We start from the raw sequence: 25,824 nt of genomic DNA, 5'->3' as shown, positions 1-25,824 counted from the left end.
AAAATTAAATTAAAATCATGCTAACTTTAACCCAATTTTATTTTAAAATGCACTAAACTAAAGCATGACTTCAACTTTAAAAATTACATTAAATTAAAATCATATTACTTTTGACACGACTTATTCACTTTTATAATTTTAGTAATTTTAAAAAAAAAATTGAACCATTTTTATATTTTGTCCACATAAAACATTTTGTATCGCAAGCAATATAAACACTTTATGGTTTTTTAAATATTAAAATCAAATTAATAAACAAAAACGAAACAACTACAAAAACTAAAAAAAAAATATATTCTTAATCGAATGAAATCAATTTTAAGATTTTATGTTAAAAATCATTTCAGTTCAAATCGAACCAAACTCTATTTTGTATTTAATAATATTATTCAATAGTATATATTGTAAAGCCACGAATTCACTAACTTTTAATTAAAAAATTCTGATAACACATAAAAAAAAAAAGAAACTTAGAAAAAAAATTTGTAAAATGATAACAGTTAGTTAAATGGTAAAATATATATTAAAAGAGTTTAAAATATTTTTAATAAAAAATTAAAAGGGGTTAAAATACTTTTAATCGAAAACTAATTTTACCTACAGAACGTAAAACAGAGAGGCAGATAAAGAAAAAAGTTACAAAGCTTTCAAGGGAAGCTTGTTGTCTGTTTCAAAAGGAAACCCTCACCAATCGCTTCGCTGCACTTCACACTCTTTATACTTTTCAGTGCTGAAGAGGACAAAGAAATTCAATTCTGGAAGTTCCAGTGAACTAGGGTTTCGACGCGGCCATGGAAGAGGAGAAGGTGGGAACCCCGTCGTCAGCGTCGAGAGGTAACAATGGCAGTGATCAATGTCCGGCGAGTGTAAGCCCTAGAGCGCGCATTGTTTCCGTTGCCTCCAACATTGCCTCGCAGCCTCTTCACAACTCTGATCCTCGCGTTTGGGGCGTTCTCACTGCCATTTCCAATAATGCCCGCAAAAGGCACCAGGTTTCCCCATTTTTTCCTCTTTTACTCTTTCTTTCTTCTTCCAAAAGTTTATTATGTACAAGCTTCCAGTGTTGTGTTGTTTTGGCTCTATTTAACTCAAGTTTCTTGAGTTCAAGGATAATTGAATATGAATGCTTAGTTTTTTCGTGATTATATGTTGTTAGTTTAAATTATTTACTTATTTTTCTGATAACTAATGTTTCGGGGGAAAGTGATTGGTCAGCTTCTTCTATCCCAATCATGGTTTTTTCTTCCCATATACAAACACAACGTCTTGTTGAAGAGATTGAAACCCAGTAAACGAGAGTTTTTGTACTTGTGCGAATTAGCAACTGATATTTTGTCAGTAGTCTTTGTTTTATTAAAACATAATGGATAAATATTTGTTTATATTTGAATTGTGAAGGACGGATGGAATAATTAATATTTGTTGTTGTGTAATACGGAGTGGTAGTTTTGTCGTATTTTAGGAAGACAATGGGAAGTAGTTTTAAAGGTTTCTTGAGGTTTTTATATTGTTATTGCTTTGGAATGCCATTACCTTTGCTAGAAAGAAAGGGAATGGGAAAACCCTTCTTAAATGAAAAATAATGAATTGTAGGCTAACTTTGGGTTATAAAATGTCATTTTACACTTTTTATTTAATGATTTATGATTTTAGAATTTAAAATGGTTGCACTAGTTGAATTTTTGTTATTATACGAAGGTGAGGTTAATATGTATATGTTGTTGACTTGTTTTTTGTATAACAATAGTATTGGGGAATTGACCCTATTGTTCATTATTTTTGGGTAAATGTAGTCTACATTGAGTCCTTTAAGATGTTGGTTGTGTCGACTGCAAACAAAAACCATACGAAGGGACGTGGTTAAAAACATGAAACAAAGATTATCTTAAAGAATTTTTTGTACTTTGTTTAGACTGTGAGCTGTTTGTTGATGTCCTTTATATTGTCAATTTAGTGGAAATTCTGTTGCTCCTGTATGAGTGTGAGCCTTGGCACAATGGTTAGGTTGCTGCCTTCTGACTTAAAAGTCATGCATGGGTGGACAACCCATCAAATAATTTCTCTGCTAGTCTGAGTTAGGCTGTGTATTCCTCCCCAGACGGCCAGACCCCACTAGATGAGGATTGCGTTTGTTGCTCCTTTACAATAGTCAACTAAAAATCTACTACAGATCATCCAAACTACTCGTTAAGGGAAATGTTAGGCAATTAGGTACAATTCAATCAGTGGCATTTCAATTTCAGCACTTGACCCAGACCCACAAACATCCGTGATTTCAAAGTTACAAACATTTTAATCAAATTGTGCATGGTAGTTTATTCCTACTTGTTTTCTCTGAGCCCAATGTTACTGACTGACACTTTCTTTTATTTTCAATTTTTTGGTTTAAGTGTTCATCGCGCTTTTAATTTTTTTTTCATAAACGGCTGCAACAGGGAATTAACATTATATTAAGTGCTGATGAACACTGCCTTGGGCGATTGGTAGAGGATGTGCGTTTCCAGATTGATTCCAATTCTGTTAGCGCAAATCATTGCCGAATATACAGGATGAAGGTTACTAATGAAAATATGGAGAATGCCACATCAATACTCTTGAAAGATACAAGGTATTGATTTGTTTTTGGAACTTGAGGTCTACCCATCATTTAATAGGAATTAAAGAGCTTTTCCCCGTCTTTTCTTCATATTCTCATTTTTGTAAAACTTTCTTCAGCACAAATGGAACTTACCTAAACTGGGAGAAATTGAAAAAGAATGGTGCTGCGGTGAAAGTCTGCCATGGTGATATTATATCATTTGCTGCTCCTCCGCAGCATGGTATTGTAATTTTGAATTCCCTACAATAGCCTAATATTTCATTGTTTTATATCTGTTCCTCCTGTTCTCACTGTAGTTGTAGAAATTGATTTTTGACCGGTTAATGTTGAGGATATGTTCTCTATATTCCATTACCTTTTTTTTTTTCATTTCCTTTAATTGTGAAAAGTATATACAAATTTTACAAAATATTTGAGCAAATGTATGTTTTAGTGCTACTTGGTTGCAAATTGTCATTGGAAAAGGTAATATAATTCTGATTAGTTATCTCCCTTTATGATTTCATTTGTATTTGTGAAAATAAATAAAATAGAACATTGTCCCATATAAAGATTTTTATTTAGTTCACGACAACTTTTGTTATTTCTGCTTTTGCTTATGAACCTTTATTTGAAAGTTGAACAACTACTATAATTATTTGTTATAAATTTGACATATTGCTGCTTTTGAGAGTATATTATTGCCTTCTGTATTTTATTCTATTTCAAATTATCATAATTTGGTCTTATCATGCAGATCTGGCTTTTGCTTTTGTATATCGAGATGTGCTTGTGTCTAGCCCCATGCCAGATAATGCAGTTGTTAAACGAAAAGCAGGTAGTGTAATAATGAGCAGCAGCTCCTATATTTGCCTTTTTTTGTCATTCTTGAATTATGTTCTGATTTTTGTGTAAGTAGAATCAAGCTTGTAAATTTATGTTGATTTGAAGTTTTATGTGCGTGCTGAGATTCATAATTTCCTTTACACATGATTGACTCTTTGCAAATTACCTCATTTTGTGGATGATTAAGGTATATAATATATTGATTTGATATTTAATTTTATTTCACTTTCTAATACATTTTTCTTTTCTTCTGTCTTCAATCATCTTTTGTTTCATGTGTAGAGGATTTTATTTCTGAAAACAAGAGATTGAAAGGTTTAGGCATCGGTGCTCCTGAGGGTCCCATATCTCTAGATGATTTTCGAAGCCTTCAAAGATCAAACACAGTATGTTAATTTAGAAGGATTGCATATTAGTTAGTTTTGTAAACTTTTTTTCTTTCTTTAATCGTACCCAATATCTTCCTGACAGGAATTGAGAAAGCAATTGGAGAATCAAGTGGTTACAATTGATACTTTGCGTAGTGACAACCGAACAGCTGTTGAACGCCATGAGAGTGTATGTAAATCATTGTTGAACTTGCTGGGACAACACCTAGATTAAGCTGAGGTTCCTAAAAATACTTTAAACTTAATACTTAATTTTACAAATGATGTAAAAAGGACAGATTATGTTATATACTTAAGATAATTAGAGCCACTGATAATTAACCTTGTATCTTCCCTTGTGGTAATTTAATTTCTTGTAAAAGAAAGAAACAATATGTGATTGTCGGATTAAGTGCAGAAGTGGAACATTAATTCATATGAGCTTATCTTGCTCAAATAGTTACTCAAAGAACAGTGATTTAGACAGATTGTTCTTAGGACACTTATTTGTGATAACTAGGCAACATCACATATTGCCTAAAACTAGTATTCCAGAAAAGGATCATACATTGAGATTGACTTCCATTTCATTAGAGCCAAGACCTTACTAGGAGAGGAGACATCACCATTTTGTTAATTCCAATTATCAAATTGGCAAATGTTTCCATGAAATCATTGAGAGGTCCCCGTCCCCCAGGGAGTTATATAGGTAGCAAGCTCGATACATGATCTGTATACTCCTTTGTTGAGGGGGAGTGTTAAAAGTAAGGTACTCGTAATAGTAATATAAACAGAACAGATTGCTTGTGACTTAATTAAATGCGTATTTTTGTAACTATCCTTTGTATTTGTGATTTCTCGGAAAGAAAAAATGTGTTCTGTTCATGATTCAAACCCAGAATTCATCACGAGTCCTCATTTTCTCTCCTTCTCACAATTTTATTTTAATTTTTTTAAAGATCCCCCTACCCTCCCCAACTTATATCTATCTATGCCACTGAATTTTTTACTTTGACTTTACCTTGTCTAAAAGAAATTCAGATGTGATTTAAATCAACTATATCTGCATTTTATCGATTCTAAAAGAAATGTTTGATCTATATTTCACCATCATTATTCACATGGTCTATAATTTACAATGTCTTATCTACTTTATGATTCATATTATGTAGGAAATAAAATCAGTCAAAGAATCAGTTGCAAACGGTTACCTTGACCAATTAAAAGAATTACAGCAAACAGTGGATCTCAAACAGAAGGAATTGGGGGATCTCAACAAAGCGTCTGCTGAACAAAGACATGCCCTGGAAGACCTTAATGAAAGGCTCAGTGCTTCTACACAGTCGTGTGCTGAAGCAAATTCAATAATAAGTAGGTATGGATTAGTTAATTCGTCTGCACTTCTGTACCTTATAATATCATTTTGTTTTAATGTTTCTCTTATTATTGCTTTAAGTTGTTCATGTTGATTTAGTTTCAGCTGTTCCTTGGTTGATTGGTGTTTTATGTTACATAGTGAATTGGGCTGGATCTAAGTTCTAAAAGTTGTATTATTTATGCTGACAGTGTAGTAACTATCTCTTTGTCGTTGTGTAGTCAAAAGGTAAACATAGCTGAACTAAAGGAACAATTAGATGATGAGCGGACTCAACGAAAAGAAGAGCGAGAAAAGGCTGCAGCTGATCTAAAAGCTGCCGTTCATAAAGCCCAGTCTGAGGCTGAAGAGGAATTAAAACGACTCTCTGATGCTGCCTTAAGAAGAGAAAGAGAGCTACAGGAAGCAATAAATAAGCTTCAGGTTTGAAAGTTTTGATGCTAAATTTGTAAGAAACTTCTCCCTTTGTACTATTAGGAGCTTACGTTCTTTCTCAATATTTGTTGTAGGAGTCAGAGAGAGAAATGTCTTTGCTGGCTGAAACCTTGAGGTCCAAGCTGGTATTGTTTTGATTTTGGTCCTGTTAGTTGAAGACCGTTTTTTTCACTTGTACTTTGTGTATAAATTTCCTCTTTATATCCCTTTTCTTTTGTAGGAGGATACCAGGCAAAAGTTGGTTATATCTGACAATAAAGTTCGCCAATTGGAAACCCAAGTACATGAAGAGAAACTAGCCGCTGAAAATGAAGTGAAGGTAATCGGATAATTTTATATAGATTATTGTGTTACTTTATCATATTTTGCTTGATATCAAGCTGAAAATAAATTTTAACTCGTGGAGCAGAAAGTAGAACTTGAACAACAGGAAACAAGAAGATTAAGGAAAGAGCTTGAGAGCGAAAAGGTAGATATATGTGAAACACATAAGTGAATACAAAGTTGACTTTATCTGACTAATACTAATGCTGCTCTTCATCTAAAGGAAGAAATATTTATAGTTTATATGCTTCTTTGTTTTCTAATTGGGTGTTTTTGTGTTCTATATCTTATCCTCTTTCTTTAAGCTCCCTTTTTTCTTGCGGGTCAAATTTCCTTATTTGAAGCCGAGGTTTTTGTTGATGTTGTTAGCAGGCAGCACGAGAAGAAGCATGGGCTAAAGTTTCTGTTCTTGAGCTTGAGATAAATGCTGCAATGAGAGATCTTGATTTTGAAAGGCGGAGGTTAAAAGGTGCTAGGGAAAGACTAATGCTTCGGTAAGACTAGATTTAATGTTGATTATAATCATTGAACATTTGTGATTTGAAAAGTTGGGGATTTGATGTTGATTATAATAATTGGACATTTGTGATTTGAAAAGTAGGTAGAATCCCCAACATAGACTACACTTACTTGCATAGTAGACTTATCAATTTGGCCCATCTCATAGGATTTGGCCTTGAACCACATGGGTTAGGGTCAAAAAAGCCCACCGGGCCAAAAAAAGCCTATATAGAAAAAGCTTGCAGGACCAAAATATCAACAAAGCCTTATGGGTTAGGGCCAGCTCATGGGTGTTTCTTTTTAGTGTGAAAACAATATAGTAATAAACTATTATCATTACAGTTTGTATATGTTAGGATATTTATCCGATTTTATCATCATTATATTGTGTCTAGGGTTACCCTATTTATTATGTACTTTTGTATCAATTTATTCTTATAAATAGAAGATCATGAGAGGAATCAATCAAGCTCTCTAGAATTATTTTACAGTTTAATTCTCAAGTTGGTATCAGAGCGGGTCGATCTCGCTCTGGTTTCTGTCTCGTAATATTTGTCTGGCGCCACAGTCTGTCGCTGCCCGCCACCATCCGCCACTGTCCGTCGTCGGCCACCGTCCGGCCACCGTCCACCGTCTGCCGTCGCCGGCCACCGTCATCCATCGCTATCACAGTTCCGTTCGTCTAAACCCTTAGGGTTTTCTTGTTCCTCGCTGGTACTATTCGTCTTCTTCAGAAATGGCGTCTGGCAGTACTCTTTCCTTCTCCGGAAGTCCATCAATTACCTCCGAGAAGCTAAATGGAAAAAATTATCTATCATGGTCTGCTGTCGTTGAAATGTGGTTCCTTGGCCAAGGGCATTATGACCACCTTGAGCGAGATGGAAGCCATGTGCCTACTGAAAAAGCTGATCAGTGGGAACAAGCAGATTTCCAGTTGTGTGCCCTGTTATGGCAATCAGTGGAACCCAAACTTCTTGTATCTTTGAGGGCTTTCAAAACTTGTCACTCCTTTTGGGAGAAAGCCCAAAGCATTTATGCCAACGATATTCAATGTCTCTATGACACTAAGAACAAGCTTGCATCTCTTAAAATGGCAGACCATGATATGGTGTCCTTCATGGCTGATGCCCAATCTGCTGTCGAAGAACTCGAGATGTTTTGGGAAGCGGACCCATTAGAGGATATCAAAAAGAAACTAGACAAATTTTACATGGTGTTGATCTTTCGTGCCCTACATCCCGATTTTGATCATCTCAGAGATCAACTTCTAACTAGTCATGAGGTCCCCTCCATGGAAACATTGACCACTCGCCTTCTGCGTGTCCCGTACCTCAAACTCAAGAAGCGCATGAACTAGTGGAACCATCTCATGGTTGCCACACGAGGAAGAGGAGGACGTGGCACTAGAGGAGGAGGACGAGGAGGTCGGGGACGTCCTCAATGCACATACTGTAAAAGGATGGGTCACACTCAAGAGAATTGCTACTCCTTACATGGTTTCCCTTCCAAAACCGCCAATATTTCGAAGACTGAAACTTCCACTTCTATGTTTTTTGAGGATGAATATCAAGAGTATTTAAGGTTAAAGTCTAACAGCTTGGCACAACCATCTCAATCTCCCAGTACATCAACAACTTGCATTTCTCAATCTATGGAAGGTCAAAATTCATGGGTAATTGACTCAGGTGCTTCTGATCACATTTATGGTAATACATCTTTGTTTTCATCTATTTCCTTTCGAGAAAAACCTCATTTCATAATCCTTGCAAATGGATCTAACATTTAACAAAAATGTAGATTAACATTAAGTGTATGTAACTGAGAAACAACATAAAAAACGAGGTTTATCCATGACTTCCAATTTATCCTCATTGTTATTGTAAATATTTGGAGAACATATGTTAGGAGTTGGAAAGTTTATGAAAGGAGGAAAAAGAAGAGTACCGAACGATAAGGGACCAAACAATATCTACACTAATACTGAACGGTGGGAGGAAGGAGTGAAGGACCGAACGGTATTACCGAACAGTAGGAAGAATAAAAAGAGTGACAAAGTTTGTTAGGTTACTTGAGATCTAAAACAGAGAAAAATAGTTCTAAAGGGCTTGAAAGACCCTTCTCAGTTCTATTATTGATATAGATAAAAAACTGATACAATAGATAGATGGAAGATGAAGAGATTGTCCTAGACTGCTAGGAACAATCATTATAGATAACCCAACACACAACTACCTACTTTTAGGCCCTGCTCTACTAATCATAGGTAGACTTAATAATTATTCTAACACTCCCCCTCAAGCTGGAGCATACAAATTGTAAGTACCAAGTTTGGAACAAATAAACTCAATCCGAGGTCCCCTTAACGACTTAGTCAACACATCTGCGAGTTGGTCATTTGATCCAACAAACTCAGTACATATTTCTTTTGACAATAATTTTTCCCGAACAAAATGACAATCAATTTCTATATGTTTGGTTCTCTCGTGAAACACTGGATTTGATGCAATGTGAAGAGCAGCTTGGTTATCACAATACATCTTCATACTTTGGATGCCACAAAAGTTAAGCTCTTGAAGGAACTGCTTCACCCATATAAGTTCACATGTTAATGAAGCCATTGCCCTATATTCAGCCTCAGCTGTTGATCGAGCCACTACATTTTGTTTCTTACTTTTCCATGAGATAATGTTTCCTCCAAGGAAAACACAATATCCAGTAGTAGATCGTCTATCAATAGGAGAACCTGCCCAATCAGCATCACAATATCCTGACACCTGAAGGCTTCCTTTTTCTTCATATAACAGCCCTTGCCCGGGAGCCTTTTTCACATACCTTAGAATGCGAATGATAGCATTCCAATGGCCAACACATGGAGCTTGCATAAACTGACTAACCACTCCAACTGCAAAAGATAGATCCGGCCTTGTAATAGTGAGATAGATTAGTTTTCCAACTAGCCTCCTATATCTCTCCGGGTCGGAGAATAATTCACCTTCTTCTGTTGTTAATTTTTGATTTGGATCCATAGGGCTATCAACCGGTCTACAATCAATCATGCCTGTTTCTTGCAAAATATCCAGAGCATACTTCCTTTGGGAGATTACAACTCCATCTTTTGACTGAGCTACTTCAATGCCTAGGAAGTATTTGAGGCTCCCAAGATCCTTGGTTTGGAAATGTCTACACAAGTACTCCTTCAATTGAGATATTCCAGCAATATCATTTCCTGTAATAACTATATCATCAACATATACTATCAAGTAAACACATTTCCCAGGAGACGAATGATAATAAAAGACTGAATGATCTGCTTCACTGCGTTTTAGTCCAAATTTTTGAACAATGGAGCTAAACTTTCCAAACCAAGCACGTGGTGATTGCTTGAGCCCATATAGAGATCGGTTCAATTTACAAACCATACCAGACTCCCCCTGAGCAACAAACCCTGGAGGTTGCTCCATATAAACTTCTTCCTCAAGATCACCATGGAGAAAGGCATTTTTGATATCCAACTGATGAAGTGGCCAATGACGAATGGCTGCCATTGCAAAGAACAATCGAATGGTAGTCATCTTTGCCACGGGAGAAAAGGTGTCACAATAATCAAGACCATAAACCTGAGTGTATCCTTTTGCAACCAGCCGGGCTTTGAGCCTATCAATGTCACCATTAGGGCCGACCTTAATTGCATATACCCATCGACAACCAACAGCCTTTTTGTCCGGGGGAAGTGGCACAAGCTCCCAAGTATGACTGTGGTCAAGAGCCTGCATTTCTTCAATCATGGCTTGTCGCCATCCAGGATGATCAAGTGCTTCTTTCACATCTTTAGGAATAACCACGGGAGATACTGAGGATAAAAGGGAATAAAAGGAGGGCGACACTCTGTGATAACTAAGAAAATTATAAATGGGATGAGGGTTTCGAGTGGAACGAGTACCTTTTCTGAGAGCAATGGGCCAACCAAAATCATCTTCACCAGGAGGCGTGACAGGAGATGGTGACGGAGAAGAATCTGAAGGAGGAGATCCACCATTTTCTGGAAGAGGATTACTCACCGGGGTACTGTGTCGAAGGCCATCAGTATGTGGAGAGGAAGGTTCGGGAGGACCTTGGGCATGAGTTGGATTGACTGAGGCATTGGAGATATTAGACTCAACCACTGGAAGAGGAAGGACCTGGTGGAGGATATGAACATCTTGAACAGAGGGAGAGAAGAAAGGTGTTTGTTCAAAGAAGGTAACATTGGCAGACATGTAGTACTTTTTGGTTTCAGGAGAGTAACACCGGTACCCTTTTTGAAGCCGAGAATAGCCCAAAAAGACACATTTGATCGCACGAGCAGAGAGCTTGTCGAGCCCCGGAGACATGTCGTGAACAAAACAAACACAACCAAAGACTCGAGGAGAGGTGTGAAAGAGAGGATCATTGGGAAAGAGAATGGAGAAAGGGACTTTATTATTGAGAGAGGAGGAAGGCATCCTATTAATAAGAAAACATGCAGTTAAGATGGCATCCCCCAATGATGAACAAGAATATTAGCACCAAGCAAAAGGGTACGAGCCGTTTCAACCAAGTGTCTATTTTTTCTTTCGGCTATACCATTTTGCTGGGGTGTATGAGGACAAGTGGACTGATGCAAAATACCATGGGAGCTAAGAAGTGAAGAAAAAGTTGAGGAGAAATACTCTTTAGCATTATCACTTCTTAAGACTTTAATTACGTGACCAAATTGGTTCTTGATTTCATTCAAAAAAGATGTGAAAATGGGTAACAATTCAGAGCGATCTTTCATTAGATAAACCCAAGTACATCTAGAATACTCATCAATAAAAGTAACAAAATACCTAAACCCAAAAGAAGAGACGCGACTAGGTCCCCAGACATCAGAATGAATAATAGAGAAACTAGAAGTACACATTGATTGAGACCTTTTAGGAAAGACAGATCTAACATGTTTTCCTAGTTGACATGACTCACATTCTAAAGTCTGAAGACCACTAAGTTCAGGACACATCTTTTTTAACTTTGACAAGTGAGGATGACCAAACCGATCATGTAACACTTTAGGGGGAAGAGCTGCAACACAAGATACCCGTGGACGAGATCCAAAATGGTATAAACCTCCAGCTTCATATCCTTCTCCAATCTGTCTCCCCGAGCCACGCTCCTGTATAACAAAAGATTTTGAATCGAAAGTTATTGAACAAGGTAACATTTTGGTTAACTGACTTAGGGAAATTAAATTGAATGGACAGTTAGGGACAAAAAGAACAAATTTCAGAGTTAGAGAGGGAGACAGGGAGACTTGACCGACTCCCTTTGAACAAGTTTTAGAGCCATTTGCAAGGGTAATGAAATGGGGTTTTTCTTGGAGGGAAAGGGTTGAGAACAATGAGGTATTACCAGAAATGTGATCAGAAGCACCCGAGTCAATTACCCATGAATTTAGACCTTCCATGGATTGAGAAATGCAAGCTGTGGACGTACTTGGGGACTGAGATGATTGCGCCAAACTGTTAGACTTTAATCGCAGATACTCTTGATACTCTTCCTCAGTGAACTTGGAGTTGGAAGTGGAAGTTTCAGCCTTAGAGATATTGGCGGTTTTTGAAGGAAAGCCATGCAAGGAGTAGCAGTTTTCTTGGGTGTGACCCACTCTCTTACAGTAAGAGCACTGTGGACGTCCTCGACCTCCACGTCCTCCTCCTCTAGTGCCACGTCCTCCTCTTCCTCGCGTGGCAACCATGACAGATGGTTCCATTGTTTCATGAGCTTCCTGAGACTGAGACACCGGAACACGAAGAAGACGTGTGGTCAAGGCTTCCAAGGAAGGGACCTCATGACTTGTCAGAAGTTGATCTCTGATGTGATTCAAATCTGGATGCAAAGCACGGAGGATCATCACCATATAATACTTGTCAAGCTTCTTTTTGATATCTTCCGAAGATTCCACTTCCAAGAACATTCTCAATTCTTCCACAGCTGCTTGGGCTTCAGTCATGAAGGAGACCATATCATGGTCTGTCATTTTGAGACAGGCGAGCTTGTTTGCGGTATCATAGAGACGTTGAATATCATTAGCATAAATGCTTTGAGCTTTCTTCCAAAAAGTGTAACATGTCTTGAACGCTCTCAGAGATATCAAAAGTCGTGGTTCCACAGATTGCCACAATAGGGCACACAATTGGAAATCAGCTTGTTTCCATTGTTCAGCTTTGTCAGAAGGAACTTGGCTCCCATCCTGCTCAAGGTGGTCATAATGTCCTTGACCAAGGAACCACATTTCCACAGCAGCAGACCAACACAGATAATTCTTTCCATTTAGCTTTTCGGAAGTGATTGAGGGACTTCCAGAGAAAGAAAGGGCACTTCCAGACGCCATTCTTTGATAAAAAACAGGAAAAGGAACCAGAAAAAACCAGAAAAACCGTGAAGAACCAGAAAATCCTAAAGGGTTTCTTAGGGTTTTCTTAAAGGGGAGCTTCTGGACACACCAAAGTAGAGTTTTGAGGGGCAGAACGGACAGAGGAGCAGAGGGCGACAGCTATGGAGGTGGCGCGGCGACTTTCCGGTGAGCAGAGGGCGGCGCGTGGACAACACGCGCCTGTTCGCAGCGCACAAAGAGGCGGCGCGTGGCGGAGCGTGGAGGAGAATCAGGCGAACCCACTGGTGGGGTTGGCTGTCGCGTGAAGAGGCGAACCAGATCCAGTGGTCGCCTGACGGAACAGTGACGGCGGCCGGCGGCGAACGGTGGTGGACAGCAGCGGACAACATCGAGATGGTGGACAACCAAGTTGAAGAACTCCAAACTGCAGTTGACAGCTGCAGATAGTGGCGAGACAGCCGCGAACAACCGCGAACGGCACCGGACAGGTGCAAACAGCAGTGACAGTGCTGGTGGACAACCCAGGACAGAAACCAGAGCAGGATGAACCTGCTCTGATACCAACTTAGAGATCTAAAACAGAGAAAAATAGTTCTAAAGGGCTTGAAAGACCCTTCTCAGTTCTATTATTTATATAGATAAAAAACTGATATAATAGATAGATGGAAGATGAAGAGATTGTCCTAGACTGCTAGGAACAATCATTATAGATAACCCAACACACAACTACCTACTTTTAGGCCCTGCTCTACTAATCATAGGTAGACTTAATAATTATTCTAACAAGGTTATTAGGGGGACAGAGAAAGTATAAATAAACATTCTTTATTTCTGTTGAGGCAGCTGGCCATTTCTTACGTTTTGTAAACAGGTCTTGGACCTTGTTGAGGGGGATTACGCTCCCGAGTTGTTATTGTTTTCGTGTTACAGTTACAGTGAATACATACAATTACAGAGATTATACACCTTTCCTTTGTTTTCTCTTGTTTATTTGCTTTGGCGTGAGTGGGTGTTGCGAGAAAAGTTAGGTCTCTTACTCAAAAACCTAACAACATATTAATAACTCAAATAGTAGTCCTTTATAAGGACAAAAGAAAATAAACAACTAAAGTGTAAGGATCTCTGGGCCTATTACACTGATCCCCTCCAATGAGTCCACTACAGTTGCATCATCACAGTTGGGCCACTCCACTGATTCTGAGGCTGTGATATGCAGGGCTAGTAAAAGGCAGCTTCAGCTACCTCAACACTTTAAGGATTATGTGGTGACTATACCTCATGCACGTGAGAAAGGGAAATCTGTTAGGAATGATTAGGGAATCACAAGTTTGTTATGATTTTTTTCTGCTTTTCCTCTTCCTTTTATTTTAATTGCCTTGTTATTGTTAGGCAGTTATAAGAAAGTGCATATATAGCACATTTTGGGTGCAGTAAAGGGGTAACAAAAATGAAAGTATTTGGTTGATTATTCTCTCTCTGACTATTCTGCTCTCTCTGCTCCCCTTTTCTGTTATTCTCTCTCACATTTACCAATCATCAAATATGTTTGAGATATAATTATTTTCCTTACCCAATGGAACTAAGCAGTTATGATTACTGATATCTCTAAACATTAAAAAACAAAAAGATTTTGTCTGGCAATTTATAGAGAAGAGAGCATTCTATCAAGTAAAGCTTCAGCAGAACTAAGCTAATCAATCAAGATACAAATTTCTCTGAAGAGACTCCTATAGATAATTTTAAGCAATCACAGGTCACTAACAAAAAAATGGGCCTAAGTGCAACAACCCTCCCACCAATACTGTAAAGCCAACCAAAAAATAAACTTCCAAACACCCTTGCTGTGCTGCTTACAAATCTAACTCAGATGGCAAAATCTAAGAGACAATAAAAGAACCTCAAACTATCCTTAAACAAAACAAACCCAAGGACAGGCAACTATATTGTCAAATCTCTTCCTGAGGTAGTCTTAGTAAGTCTTTTGTTTTTTTTTTGTTGTAAACATAACATCATATAAAGAGAGAAAAGACAAAGTTTATGTAGAAGAATATTAGAGTATGTGATATTAAGAACATTGAATTTTGTAATTAAAATTTGAAACACTGAAATTGTAGTACTGTAATAGCGAAGTGGTGAAAAGTAGATTCGAAGATTTAAATAAAGATTGATTGTGTGGTGGAGGTAATATATGACTTCATCCTGGTTCTTCTAAAAAGTTTGTGTCTGATGTCAACTTATTGGATATTAGAGGCAATAATGTTAGCAGGTTTGGCTTTTAAAAGGAAATGGCGGAACGAATTAATTTAGTTTTAGGGCTAGTCCTATCCTAATCTTATCCCAACCCTATCCCAACCCACTTTACATGGGGTTTAAGGGGTTAGAGCTTTAGAAAAGGCCCCCATTGAATGGACTAAAAATATAGGGTTTAGTTTTAGAGGGGACCAGGACTAACCCATGGGTCAAGGGTTCAAATGACATCTCTACTGCATAGAATATCAGAGGACATTTGTGTTATAACAATTATCCCTTTATGCAGATTAAATTAGATAGGAACTTTCTAATGAGATCTTCACAAGGATCATGTATACTAGGATTTTATAAATATTACTCTGATGGATCTTAACTAACTTTTAAACTGATCTACTTGAGATTGAAACTGTAAAATATTTCTAGAGGGCTTAAAATATTCCTCTCACTCTCATTCTATATACAAGAAAGTTTTGATACAAAAGTACATGAAAGATTACGGAACTGTCCCTAGACACCTAGGTGCAGACCTAGGTACTACTACTATAGATACTAGACACACTACCCTTAAGTAGGCTTAATGATGATACATAGGGTAATTATTCTAACAGATCTAAAAGTAAAATGAGACAAAATGGATGTAGAAACATGTTCAGCAAGAGTTGGAGTATCCAATAGTTTAGGGAGCCTTGTTTAAAAGATATTTTTGGAGTATTTGTTGCTTATAAAACTTTTTCTATTGGCATCTCTATAGAGAATGTCTGAAAGAATGTTTGTGACTAAGTTGATGGCTTTGATTGCAAAAGAAGGAATTTTGTGGTTAATTGTGTTACTTTGATTTGAATACATACTACTCAGCAACGTTATTTATGTTTAGAATGTGGATACTGGTGTCCGTAAGTACGTATTGTCATTCATATTGATTTGATTTCAACTGAATTTTACAAGTCCTAGCTGGTTATTGTACTACTGAATCATAGTATGTGAAGTCTATGTTGACAGTTATGCTTTGGTAATGCATCATGTACACCTCTTGCATTCTTCATAATGATTGTAGATTTCTAGATTTTGCAGCTGAAGCTCTCTGATGCTTTGCAGGGAAACACAGCTTCGATCATTTTATTCCACTACTGAAGAGATACAAGTTCTGTTTGCTAAGCAACAGGAACAATTGAAATCTATGCAAAGAACTCTTGAAGATGAAGAAAATTATGACAATACTTCTGTAGAAATGGATGGAGTCATTGGTGGGATCTCGGGCAGAGAAAAAGATGATGGATACCATAGCCAAAATGATGCCAAGGCAGGGTCAACTACTTCTGCACAAAAGGTCAACATAGATCAGGTTGAAACATCAAGCAATGACGCAAGTGTCACTGAGAAGCATGACTGTGATATAAGAAGTGAAGAATGTCAAAATACACAAGAGGCAGAATTCACCAGCGCTGACCATGAGCATAGTGTCAGAGGTGGCTATGGTTATAAAATCGATGGTATTGGCACAGGCGATGTATTGGAGAAAGATGCTGCTGTAGGCACTGAAAAAGTTCTTGAAACTGAAAGTCCTACAAACCAGGGTGAACAGAATATTGATTTGAACAAGTGTTTAGGTGGGGACACAATGCAAATTGATGATGATGATAACAATGTACAAGAAACTGAGGAGCTTGCTCACATACCTTCTCGTGAAGGTTTGCATCACCATCAATCGAATAATCCTTTAGACACTCAGAAGACCATTGAGGATACAGAAGTTGAAGGCACAATCACAACAGCAGACCTTTTAACTTCTGAAGTTGCTGGTAGCTGGGCTTGCAGTACAGCCCCTTCCATTCATGAAGAAAATGAATCTCTAAGAAGCAGAGATACTAATGAAGGTTCAGGAGCATTGCATGATTCAAATGTCGTGGTGGCTGAGAGTCAGACTACACTTTCTGATGCTGCAGTTGCCAGACAAAATGCACGTCGAGAACTAAGTGAGATGATTGGCATTGTTGCTCCTGATTTGAGGGAGCAATTTGGAGGTTCTGCATACGATTGTGACCAAGAGAGAAAAGACGGAGGCTGTTCATCTGACTCGGATACTGAGAGTTGTAGCAACACTAGCACGGATACTGAGAGTTGTAGCAACACTAGCATGGATAACGTAGCGGATGCAAAGGGTGGATTGATATCTGATGACGAAACTCAGGTTAGTTACCATGATGAGGAGGATAAAAAGAAGGGTGATACAATGGATGAAGATGATGAAGACACCCAAGAAGATTGATTTTCCTGCGTTGTTGGAGATTGTACATAGTTATTCTGGTATGTATTAGTTGTATAGATACCGAAGGAATCTCCTGTATTTTTTGCAATTTCCCTAGCTCCCTACCCCCTTCCTTTGTAATTATATTAAGGCATGTTTTTGCATTCAATTAATGAAAAATTATTAAATGCGATTTTGCTTCATTAAATGGAAATAGTTTGATAAAAAAGTATGAAGTTGCTAGTTAATACATGCTTCAAGTAGTCCATCTAGGGAAATGACATACCATTTTGATTTTTATCGATACAAGCATGTTAAAGTGTCAGTCTGTCGAATTTGACTATAACTTGTTTACTGAAAAATTTACCATGTGTGCCTGGAATATGAAACTCTGGTTCGCCGAGCTAATAACATAAATGCTAATATATTACCACTTTGCCATATTGTCGTTATAATATGTATTTTATGGATATGTTGTAGAAATAAAAGGTGGAATATGACCATTATATATCATAAAATTTGTTCGTTGTCTGGTATTAGGAAGGAAATAGAAGTGCTGAAATGGATTCGTTATGATGTTTGGTATATAGTAAGATAAAAGAATAGAAATTGAAAATGTATTGGACAAATAAAAATATTCCCTTGTATTATGCATTTTTCAGCTTAAAAATTCTTGCCCTAATTCTTGTGGTAAGTGAGAAAAATACTAGAACGGAAATCTTGAAAGGGGCAAAAGACAGGAATTCAGTGTAAGTACAAAAATAGGGAAGAACTTAGGATTTGTAATGTATAGGCGATCATTAGAACGCATTTCCACACTATTAATATAAGACTTGTTTGATTTAGAATTTATGGAGGAGCTTGAGACTTTAAGTGCTTAAATGAACTGTTCGATTTCTTAGTCATATTTTTTATACTCTGCATTCATATAATTTAGCAAATATTCGTGTTCTAAGCTGTTTTAGACTTCCAGAAGATCACAGTCCGTTATCTGGTAAAACTTTAGGAACGTGTTAATGTCAAATCAAAGGACAGTCTAGAATATGGACCTCGTGGTTTGTAGGTTAGAAATATATGCCAGAATATCTGTGCTCGAATATATCTTAGTTTTATCATATAAAAAATTATACGTAAATAACATTAGTAATGTGCATATAATAATTTATTTGGAACCTAAGATTAAACATTCTCAAAAGAAAGTGTCACGAGATAAGAATCGGTCTGATATTATTCTCGAATTTACTGAAAGTTTGATCATGCACGTAAGATTCTCTATAATACTTCCAAAATTGTTAGAATAGATGGTATAATAAGTTAAGAGATATGTAAAAGCAAGATTGTAAGGTGATGGCAGATACAGTGGTGCATGAGAGAGTCCAGTCTCTGTAACAATCTGTGGGAAAATGAATTGAATTCATAGAGCTATAATTGTACACGTTTAAAAATGTGACGATGATGATGGTAATAGAAGACGATGGAAGCTAAGTGATGTTGATGATGATGAGAATGTGTACCAATTTTGAAGGCAATCAATGCCACTGGATAATTGAGTGGCAGAGAGTAAGATCATAGATTTCTCATTTGAATGCAAGGCAAATTGTGATGGTGAGGTGGACCACACACACATATACATATACATATATATACATATACATATATATATATATATATATATATATATATATATATATATATATTATATATAGAGAGAGAGGGAGAGAGTTTTGATGGTGAGAGATGAATGTGCAAACAGTAAATGCATAAATAGTGCATGTGAAACTACACCTCTTCAACTTGTGATTTATTCCACTGATCTTCTGTTAACTTTATTTTATTGCTTTTTATGCATTTCCCCATGCAATATTACTTTACCAAACCCAAAAATATTTTAATTTGATAATTGTTTATGGGATACTTTAGGTTAACTGAAATTTCTAACTACTGTTTTCTTAGTTCCCCTGAAAAACAAGGGTAATAAAAAGATCATGCCCACATACTTCAAGAGTTTAATTTATAAAAAAAAATTAGAATTATGATATGTTAACAAATTTTTTGACAATAAACTATATGTTATTATTTTATTGACTAATATATTTGAAACAAATCAATACATAGGTATTGAAAAATATTGTCGAAAAAAAATGTTAAAAGTATATTTTTCATAAACTTATTATGGGAAAACTGGTTTCTCTTCTTAATATGTAAATTAAGAGAAAAACTCCACTTTGTGTAAGTATTTTTGGGGAGAAATAAGTGCATAGGTGGGGATTGCAATAAATTATTTAACAAATGTAAGCAAATGACTTGAAAAAAATGTTGTGGTAGCAAAAGAAGAAGTTATTCCTTTCCTTGAAAATAACATTGGCAACTAAAAGAAATATGGATAAGTTGTAGTGAAAAAAAGAAGAAAACATAGGGTATAAGATATTAAGATGGTGTTGAAAATGGGAAGGGATTTTGATATCATAGTTGACTAGTTGGTCACGTAGTGCAAGTATTTTGGTGGTAGTAATACAAGAAATGAGTGAAGGGTTGTGTTGTGGTCCTTGTCCTCATCAAATACCTACACCTTCCTTGTTCAAAAGGGTATGATGAGGGGCTCAAGAACAACCCTTCTTTGGTAAAATATCTTACTTTTCACTTTCACAATATAAACTCTCACTTACATTTATGCATTTTACTTCTCTTTTCCTTTCTTCCTTCACTACTACTATATGAAAATGACTCCCTTTAACTCCATATCAAAATAACCCCACAAACTTTGCCCTACCTTGACACATCACTTTCCTACCTACATCAATATCCACCTATGTCTCTCTCACTCATCACTTTCACCCTAAATCTACGACTCCAATATTTGGCAAAACCACTCAAATATAATGTAATTTTTTTCAAAATTACAAAAATAATAATTTAAAATAATTATGAAAGTAGATAAATTGTACTAAGGTCACATAATTTTATTATAAAAAAGTCTTGTCAAATTGATACATTTATGTCACTTTAACATGATTTATACACAATTTATTTTTATAATTCTTTTAAAAGTTGTTTCATTTTGGTAATTAAGAAAAAAATGCACCAAATGCATGAAGCTTAAAACAATTTATTCATCTTACCATCTTGGTTAACCAATCTATGATGATGTATAGTTAGTAAATTTCACAAATTTTTTAGGTAATTTTTGTTTTTGTTTTTGTTTTGTGGGCATGTGAAATGGTGAGGCAAAGTTGGACAAGATATATACTAGCTTCCACTATATGGCATGATGATAGATAAACAAAAACCATCCAATGAATGTGAGAAGGAGGCATGGTGGTCATGATGATGAGGAAGAAGATGAAGCCAAAATGGGGTTCATTTTCCAAATAAATGAGCATGGCTTTGGTACTCAATTACATGAAGAAAAGGGACAAAATAAGGGACCTAACCACATTGACTACTTAACCCTTCCCTTCCATACAACACTCATTTCTTCCTTTGGCTCCTTCTAACAATAAACACGTGACTCTCACGTGCCTCCCCATGTGCCTCTTCTTTTCCCCTTCCTCTCTTCCATTGGTGCCTCTAAAGTTACACGAATACCCATTTCTTTTCATTATTATATCATTCTATAAAATATTTCGTCTTATGTTTTGTAATTTCTCTTTTTGACCCACATTTCTATTTTGTCGCATTTTCTTTCTCCAAATCCAACTAATTAATTAATTCGTTAATCCTGGTTACGTGTCTAATAAGGTGTACAGATAGCATAAATAAACAAAGATTTTGGTTGTGTTTTCGATTAAGCATAATGACAATGTTATATAATTTCATTGTTGAATAGAATCTTAACACGTAAAGACAAACATTCAATGTGAACGAGGACAAAGTGAGATTAGAAAATGTTTGGTATACTTTCGAGACAAAAACCTCCTTAAGACAACTCTTAGCTATTTTATATCCAACAAATAACAACTTTTCATAATTTATTGCTTCTATAAACATAATACAATAAAATTAATAGGTTTGTTAACGTTGGAGATACTATTAAAGATAAGATAAATTTAAGTAATTACAAAATTTATTTTATAAATCAGTTTTGTATTATTGAAATAAATTTAAAATCTAAAATTTATAATAAAATTTATTATTTATTGAATATATAATGTAATTAATTATTGAGTTGCTATTAGATTATCCTTTTTAATCTCATTTAATGTATAGCTTTTTAATGTGAAAAATGTGTTATAAATATCACATCAACTAAAAATAAATATAAATTTAAAATATATAAGTGAATGTAAACATTATCTTTTAATCTGGTCTATAAATTAGGTTTAAAATTTACTTTTTAAAAATTAATAAGTATTATGAAAGTGGTTATTCATAAATTAAAAAGAAAAAGTTTTGATATTTGATGTGTGTTTGTTATTAATCTCTAAAATTGATTTTAAGCTAATAAAAAGAAGAAAAGAAAAGAAAAATGTGTAGTGTTGAGAAATGAATGATATAAAGAAATGATCCGTCAACTTCCACTGCGAGAGGTTCAGACCAAGTTGTTGCTGGTTTTGAAAATTCCTCTCATCTCTTTCGGTCGAAATGATTATCAAAGAATGAACATAACAACATTTCAATTTACTCACTTTTCATACTACCAAAATCCAAAATGCTACAATAAATAATATTGACTGTCAAAGAACAACTTAATTAACCTAATCAAAAGTAAGACAAGTTGTGATGTTAATTGATTATTAGGCCAAAAGAAAATGATTAATTATTATTATTATTATTATTATTATTATTACAAAGTTTTTGTGATGTTAATCCCCAAACACGGTTCTTCTTCCCCCCAATACCTCCTATTATAGTAGTGGAATAGGGTTGACCTAATTGTATATAAGTATAAATGCAATGTTTCATTTAATACTATAAACCTAAACTTGAAAGAAGCATGGCTACATTAATCTAATCAATACTTATTTACATCTTTCACCTTTACCAAGTTTTCAAATTTCACTCTTTTCAATCAATGTGTCTTTCTTGTAATACCAACTTTAAAATACCAAAATACATTCATTTTAATATATGTGTGTGTGTATTAGGTCAAGACTATAAGGCTGTTAATAAAGTTGACAAATTCAAAAAAGTAATTTAGTTAGAGACCAATATGCATTTCTCAATCATGTTTTTAATTTTATATATTTGATTTACAAGGTAGTCAAATTTTGAGTACCAAAAAAATTATATTAATAAATTTAAGTGAGGGAGATTTGTCTGAAGAATGTATAGTATGAAAGTGGAGGGAGAGAGTAAAATTTAGAAGTTAAATTAAATAGGTCCCATTATTTATGGTTTAAAGAGACATGTAGACATCTTACATTAAATTTTCTACTGCAATGTTTAGCTATGACTTTTACCAGTCAAATTCAAACCACTCTTATTTTCTTCACTATTGCATCTTCACCTTTATTTCTAACTTTCTTCCTTACATTATAATCTATTACTATTATCATAACAAACTAAAACCAACACATTCTATACATTGCAAGAATGCACTCCATATATAATAATCAACTTCAAATTGCATTGCATGGATTGAAATTAAATTAAGAGTATCTATATATATATATATAAACTAAATTAAAATTATGGAGAAGAGTTAGCTGTCAAATTCTGATAACAAAGATGAAACGAAAAGACTTAACATACATATATTAATGAAATCAATTACAATAAAATTATTAAATAACAACTAATTCTTAAAAAAAATTAAACATTACATTGAATAAGTTATATATTATTTTATAAATTAAAAAAATATTAGTATCTAAAATAATATTTGTTACGATCGTAAATTAGAATTTAAATTAATCTTTAAATTAATCTTTAATATTAATTATTAAAGTTTTAACTATAAAAAATAAGTATTTTATATAAAATTAGAGATTAATTTAGAATTAATAATAATAAATAAATCAAATTTTAAAAGTTAATTTAAATTCTAATTCATAAATTAATTATAATTTTTTATTCATAAAAACTATTTTAAATAAGTAGTATCTAACTTATGTTACTTACAAAAATGCAGTTGAGAATCTACCACTCAAAAATCAAATTTTTTGTTTAATTAAAAAGTTCTTGTAAACAGTATAAGTGACAGAAATATCTTCTTGGAATGGAAATAGAGAAGTGATTGGAATGAAAATAGAGAAGTGATAGTATGAGATACATAATTTTTTACATTTATTTAATATATTTTTTTAAAATTATTTTTTTCAAAAATACAATTTTTTTTTAAATTTAATGTGTGTCATATTACTTTTACTCATGAAAATAACATGTTATAGACTTATTGATCTTTCCAAAAGAAAAAATCAAATTGTCTGTAATAAAGAACACTTATTTCTCAGGATCCTATTGGAGATCTTTTAACTGACATTTTGATGAGAAACAATTGATATTTGGGCATATGAAGACCCTATATATTGATTGTGTAGTTAATAAAGTAATCAGTTCTGAGCAACCTAGGACCATATGCATGAATACTGAAACCCAAAAACTTAATGTTTTCATAAATACTTGAATGAAAGTTGTTTTGATTATATGAGTAATGTTGAAGTTAATAAAGGGTGAGTTTGTGATGAAGAAGTTTGTTGAAAAGTGATGGTATCTCATGATCAGTGACAGAAGTTGAGTTGACATGATGAGTAAAAACATTGGAAATATTTTTACTGTGGAAGAAGGAAATGTATGTGTTGTGAGAGAAAGGAAGAAGGTGAAGAAGGAAGTGGGGAACCACAGGGTTAGGAGGAACAATAACTGCGGAAACTAGAAGCAAGAACACATTGGCCCATTTTAAATGAACCTGGAATAAATGCATGTTACCGATTTTGAATGTGATGTCACACTTATCTTCTTCTATTCTACTACCATAATTAGTTCAAGTAATTTGATCACAAGGCAGATGGCTTTTATGAGTAGTTTTTGTGGTTTGAAGATCCCATGGAAAGAGTGAGAGGACCTAAACTGAAAGGGAAACTTCTAAACTATTCCAAAAAGTGTAACTCAACTTACTGAATAATGGGTACGGTGCTTTTTCTATGTGCCCCCCCTATCCTTCTCAATTTCTCAATGTTACCCACCATCCCAAGTTAGACTCTGAACCAAAGCAATCAAAAAGGCATAGAAAGAAGAGTGTCATTTTTCTTCATCCTCTTCTGCTTTCCCTCATCTATTGCTGCCCTTTGTAATCATGAGTCCTTGTGCCATCATTGCTATATAAAAGTCTCTCTCTTTCTCTCTCTCTCTCTCTCTCATTCTCTCTCATACAAACACAAGATCACAGCTATATTATAACACTTTTTCTTTCACCCTAGTAGTTTCCTACCAAGTTCTTATCACCTATAAAAACCCCTTGTAGCCTATTTGTTACACCTCACAATCCATTTTTTGTTTATTTGTTATTCTGTTTTGTGAGTGAACTTTTATTCTCAAGCTTATAGCTCTTCTTCTCTGAAAGGCCTTGGCTTTTTAGAAGGGAAACAGCATGTGCTCTTTCTCTTCAAAACAGACCCTTTGTGGCCCTCTCCTTTTGGCACTTCCTCGTCCATGGCCATCTAAGAGACACCACAGGCACCTTCGGTTGGGCCTGCTCCAAAGGTACTGTTCCATAGTCTAGTAGTTTTATACCGTGTCTTTTTGCTGTTTCTCACAGCTTGTTGCATGTGTTTTGTCTCTGATGTAACATTGGCTTCTTGTGTGATGATGATGATGATGATGATGTAGAAGGAGGGCACACTTGAAAGAAGCGAGACAGAGGAAAAGGATGGTTGTGGTGAAAGCTGAAATTCAGATGAAAAACTTGAAATTGTACATGGAGAATCAAACAATCATAGAGGAGAATGAGAAGTTGAGGAAGCGAGCCATGCTTCTGCACAAAGAGAATCAGGCCTTATTGTCACAGCTCCAAAAGAAGCTTTCAGAACAGACCAACAATACCAACAATAACTAGCTATTAGCTGATTTATATATACAGTTTATTAGTGTGGTGAGAGTAGGAGAAATCGAAGGGTCCGTGTCAATGATCCTTTTCTGATGTTAGCCCTGTATCTTGTTGACTTTGCATCTTCTTTTTTGTTTTTTGTTTGCATCTTAGTCGGAGCCTTGGAGGTTAAATTAATTAATTTTCTAGCAATAAGTTTAGAGTGGTGTAATAAAGATAAATAGGTAATATGCCAATTGTAAGCATTACATGGAATATAGAATTGTGCAACGTTGTGGTAGTTTTTTTAAATTTCTCACTTGTTAGTTTTCCTGATGTCATGTTTAGAGTAGGGGACACTGACACTGAATACTTAACAGTGTCTTAGCTTTTTCCTGTCATAAGTCTTTGATTAAGCTGATCAATTCGTTTATAAATATACCTTTCAATAATAATATCACAACATTTTTCAACTGGGTAAGTATTACATTCATTGGGTCAATTAACAGTATACATGTTTTTGTAATGATATTGTTATATAAGAGTAGTGC

At 35.1% G+C, this 25,824-nt stretch overlaps 2 protein-coding genes across 3 annotated transcripts; both read left to right on the top strand.

Annotated features, from left to right (window-relative positions):
- The first annotated feature begins 667 nt into the window (after positions 1-667).
- Positions 668-17,518, top strand: LOC124841829 (SMAD/FHA domain-containing protein). Of its 2 annotated transcripts, none has more exons than XM_088109883.1 (13): positions 668-992; positions 2,436-2,608; positions 2,716-2,819; positions 3,336-3,416; positions 3,707-3,810; positions 3,896-3,982; positions 4,965-5,167; positions 5,389-5,590; positions 5,677-5,727; positions 5,823-5,921; positions 6,012-6,071; positions 6,296-6,420; positions 16,161-17,518. In XM_088109883.1, exons 1-13 carry the CDS (start codon positions 792-794, stop codon positions 17,329-17,331), a joined length of 2,661 nt encoding a protein of 886 aa, XP_087966009.1. In that variant the 5' UTR covers positions 668-791; the 3' UTR covers positions 17,332-17,518. The 2 variants fall into 2 exon arrangements, with proteins under 2 accessions (XP_087966009.1, XP_087966010.1); XM_088109884.1 differs by having other exon boundaries at positions 669-992; positions 6,299-6,420.
- Positions 17,519-24,413: 6,895 nt separating this feature from the next.
- On the top strand, positions 24,414-25,585 carry LOC124847895 (protein LITTLE ZIPPER 2-like). The gene is made up of 2 exons (XM_047325485.2): positions 24,414-24,951; positions 25,078-25,585. Exons 1-2 carry the CDS (start codon positions 24,839-24,841, stop codon positions 25,301-25,303), a joined length of 339 nt encoding a protein of 112 aa, XP_047181441.1. The 5' UTR covers positions 24,414-24,838; the 3' UTR covers positions 25,304-25,585.
- Positions 25,586-25,824: the final 239 nt, after the last annotated feature.

The sequence above is a fragment of the Vigna umbellata genome, chromosome 3 (assembly GCF_029865625.1).
Source record: "Vigna umbellata cultivar VRB3 chromosome 3, Vumbellata_1.0, whole genome shotgun sequence".
Lineage (NCBI taxonomy): Eukaryota > Viridiplantae > Streptophyta > Magnoliopsida > Fabales > Fabaceae > Vigna > Vigna umbellata.
This window is presented reverse-complemented; position numbering and strand designations above follow the sequence as displayed.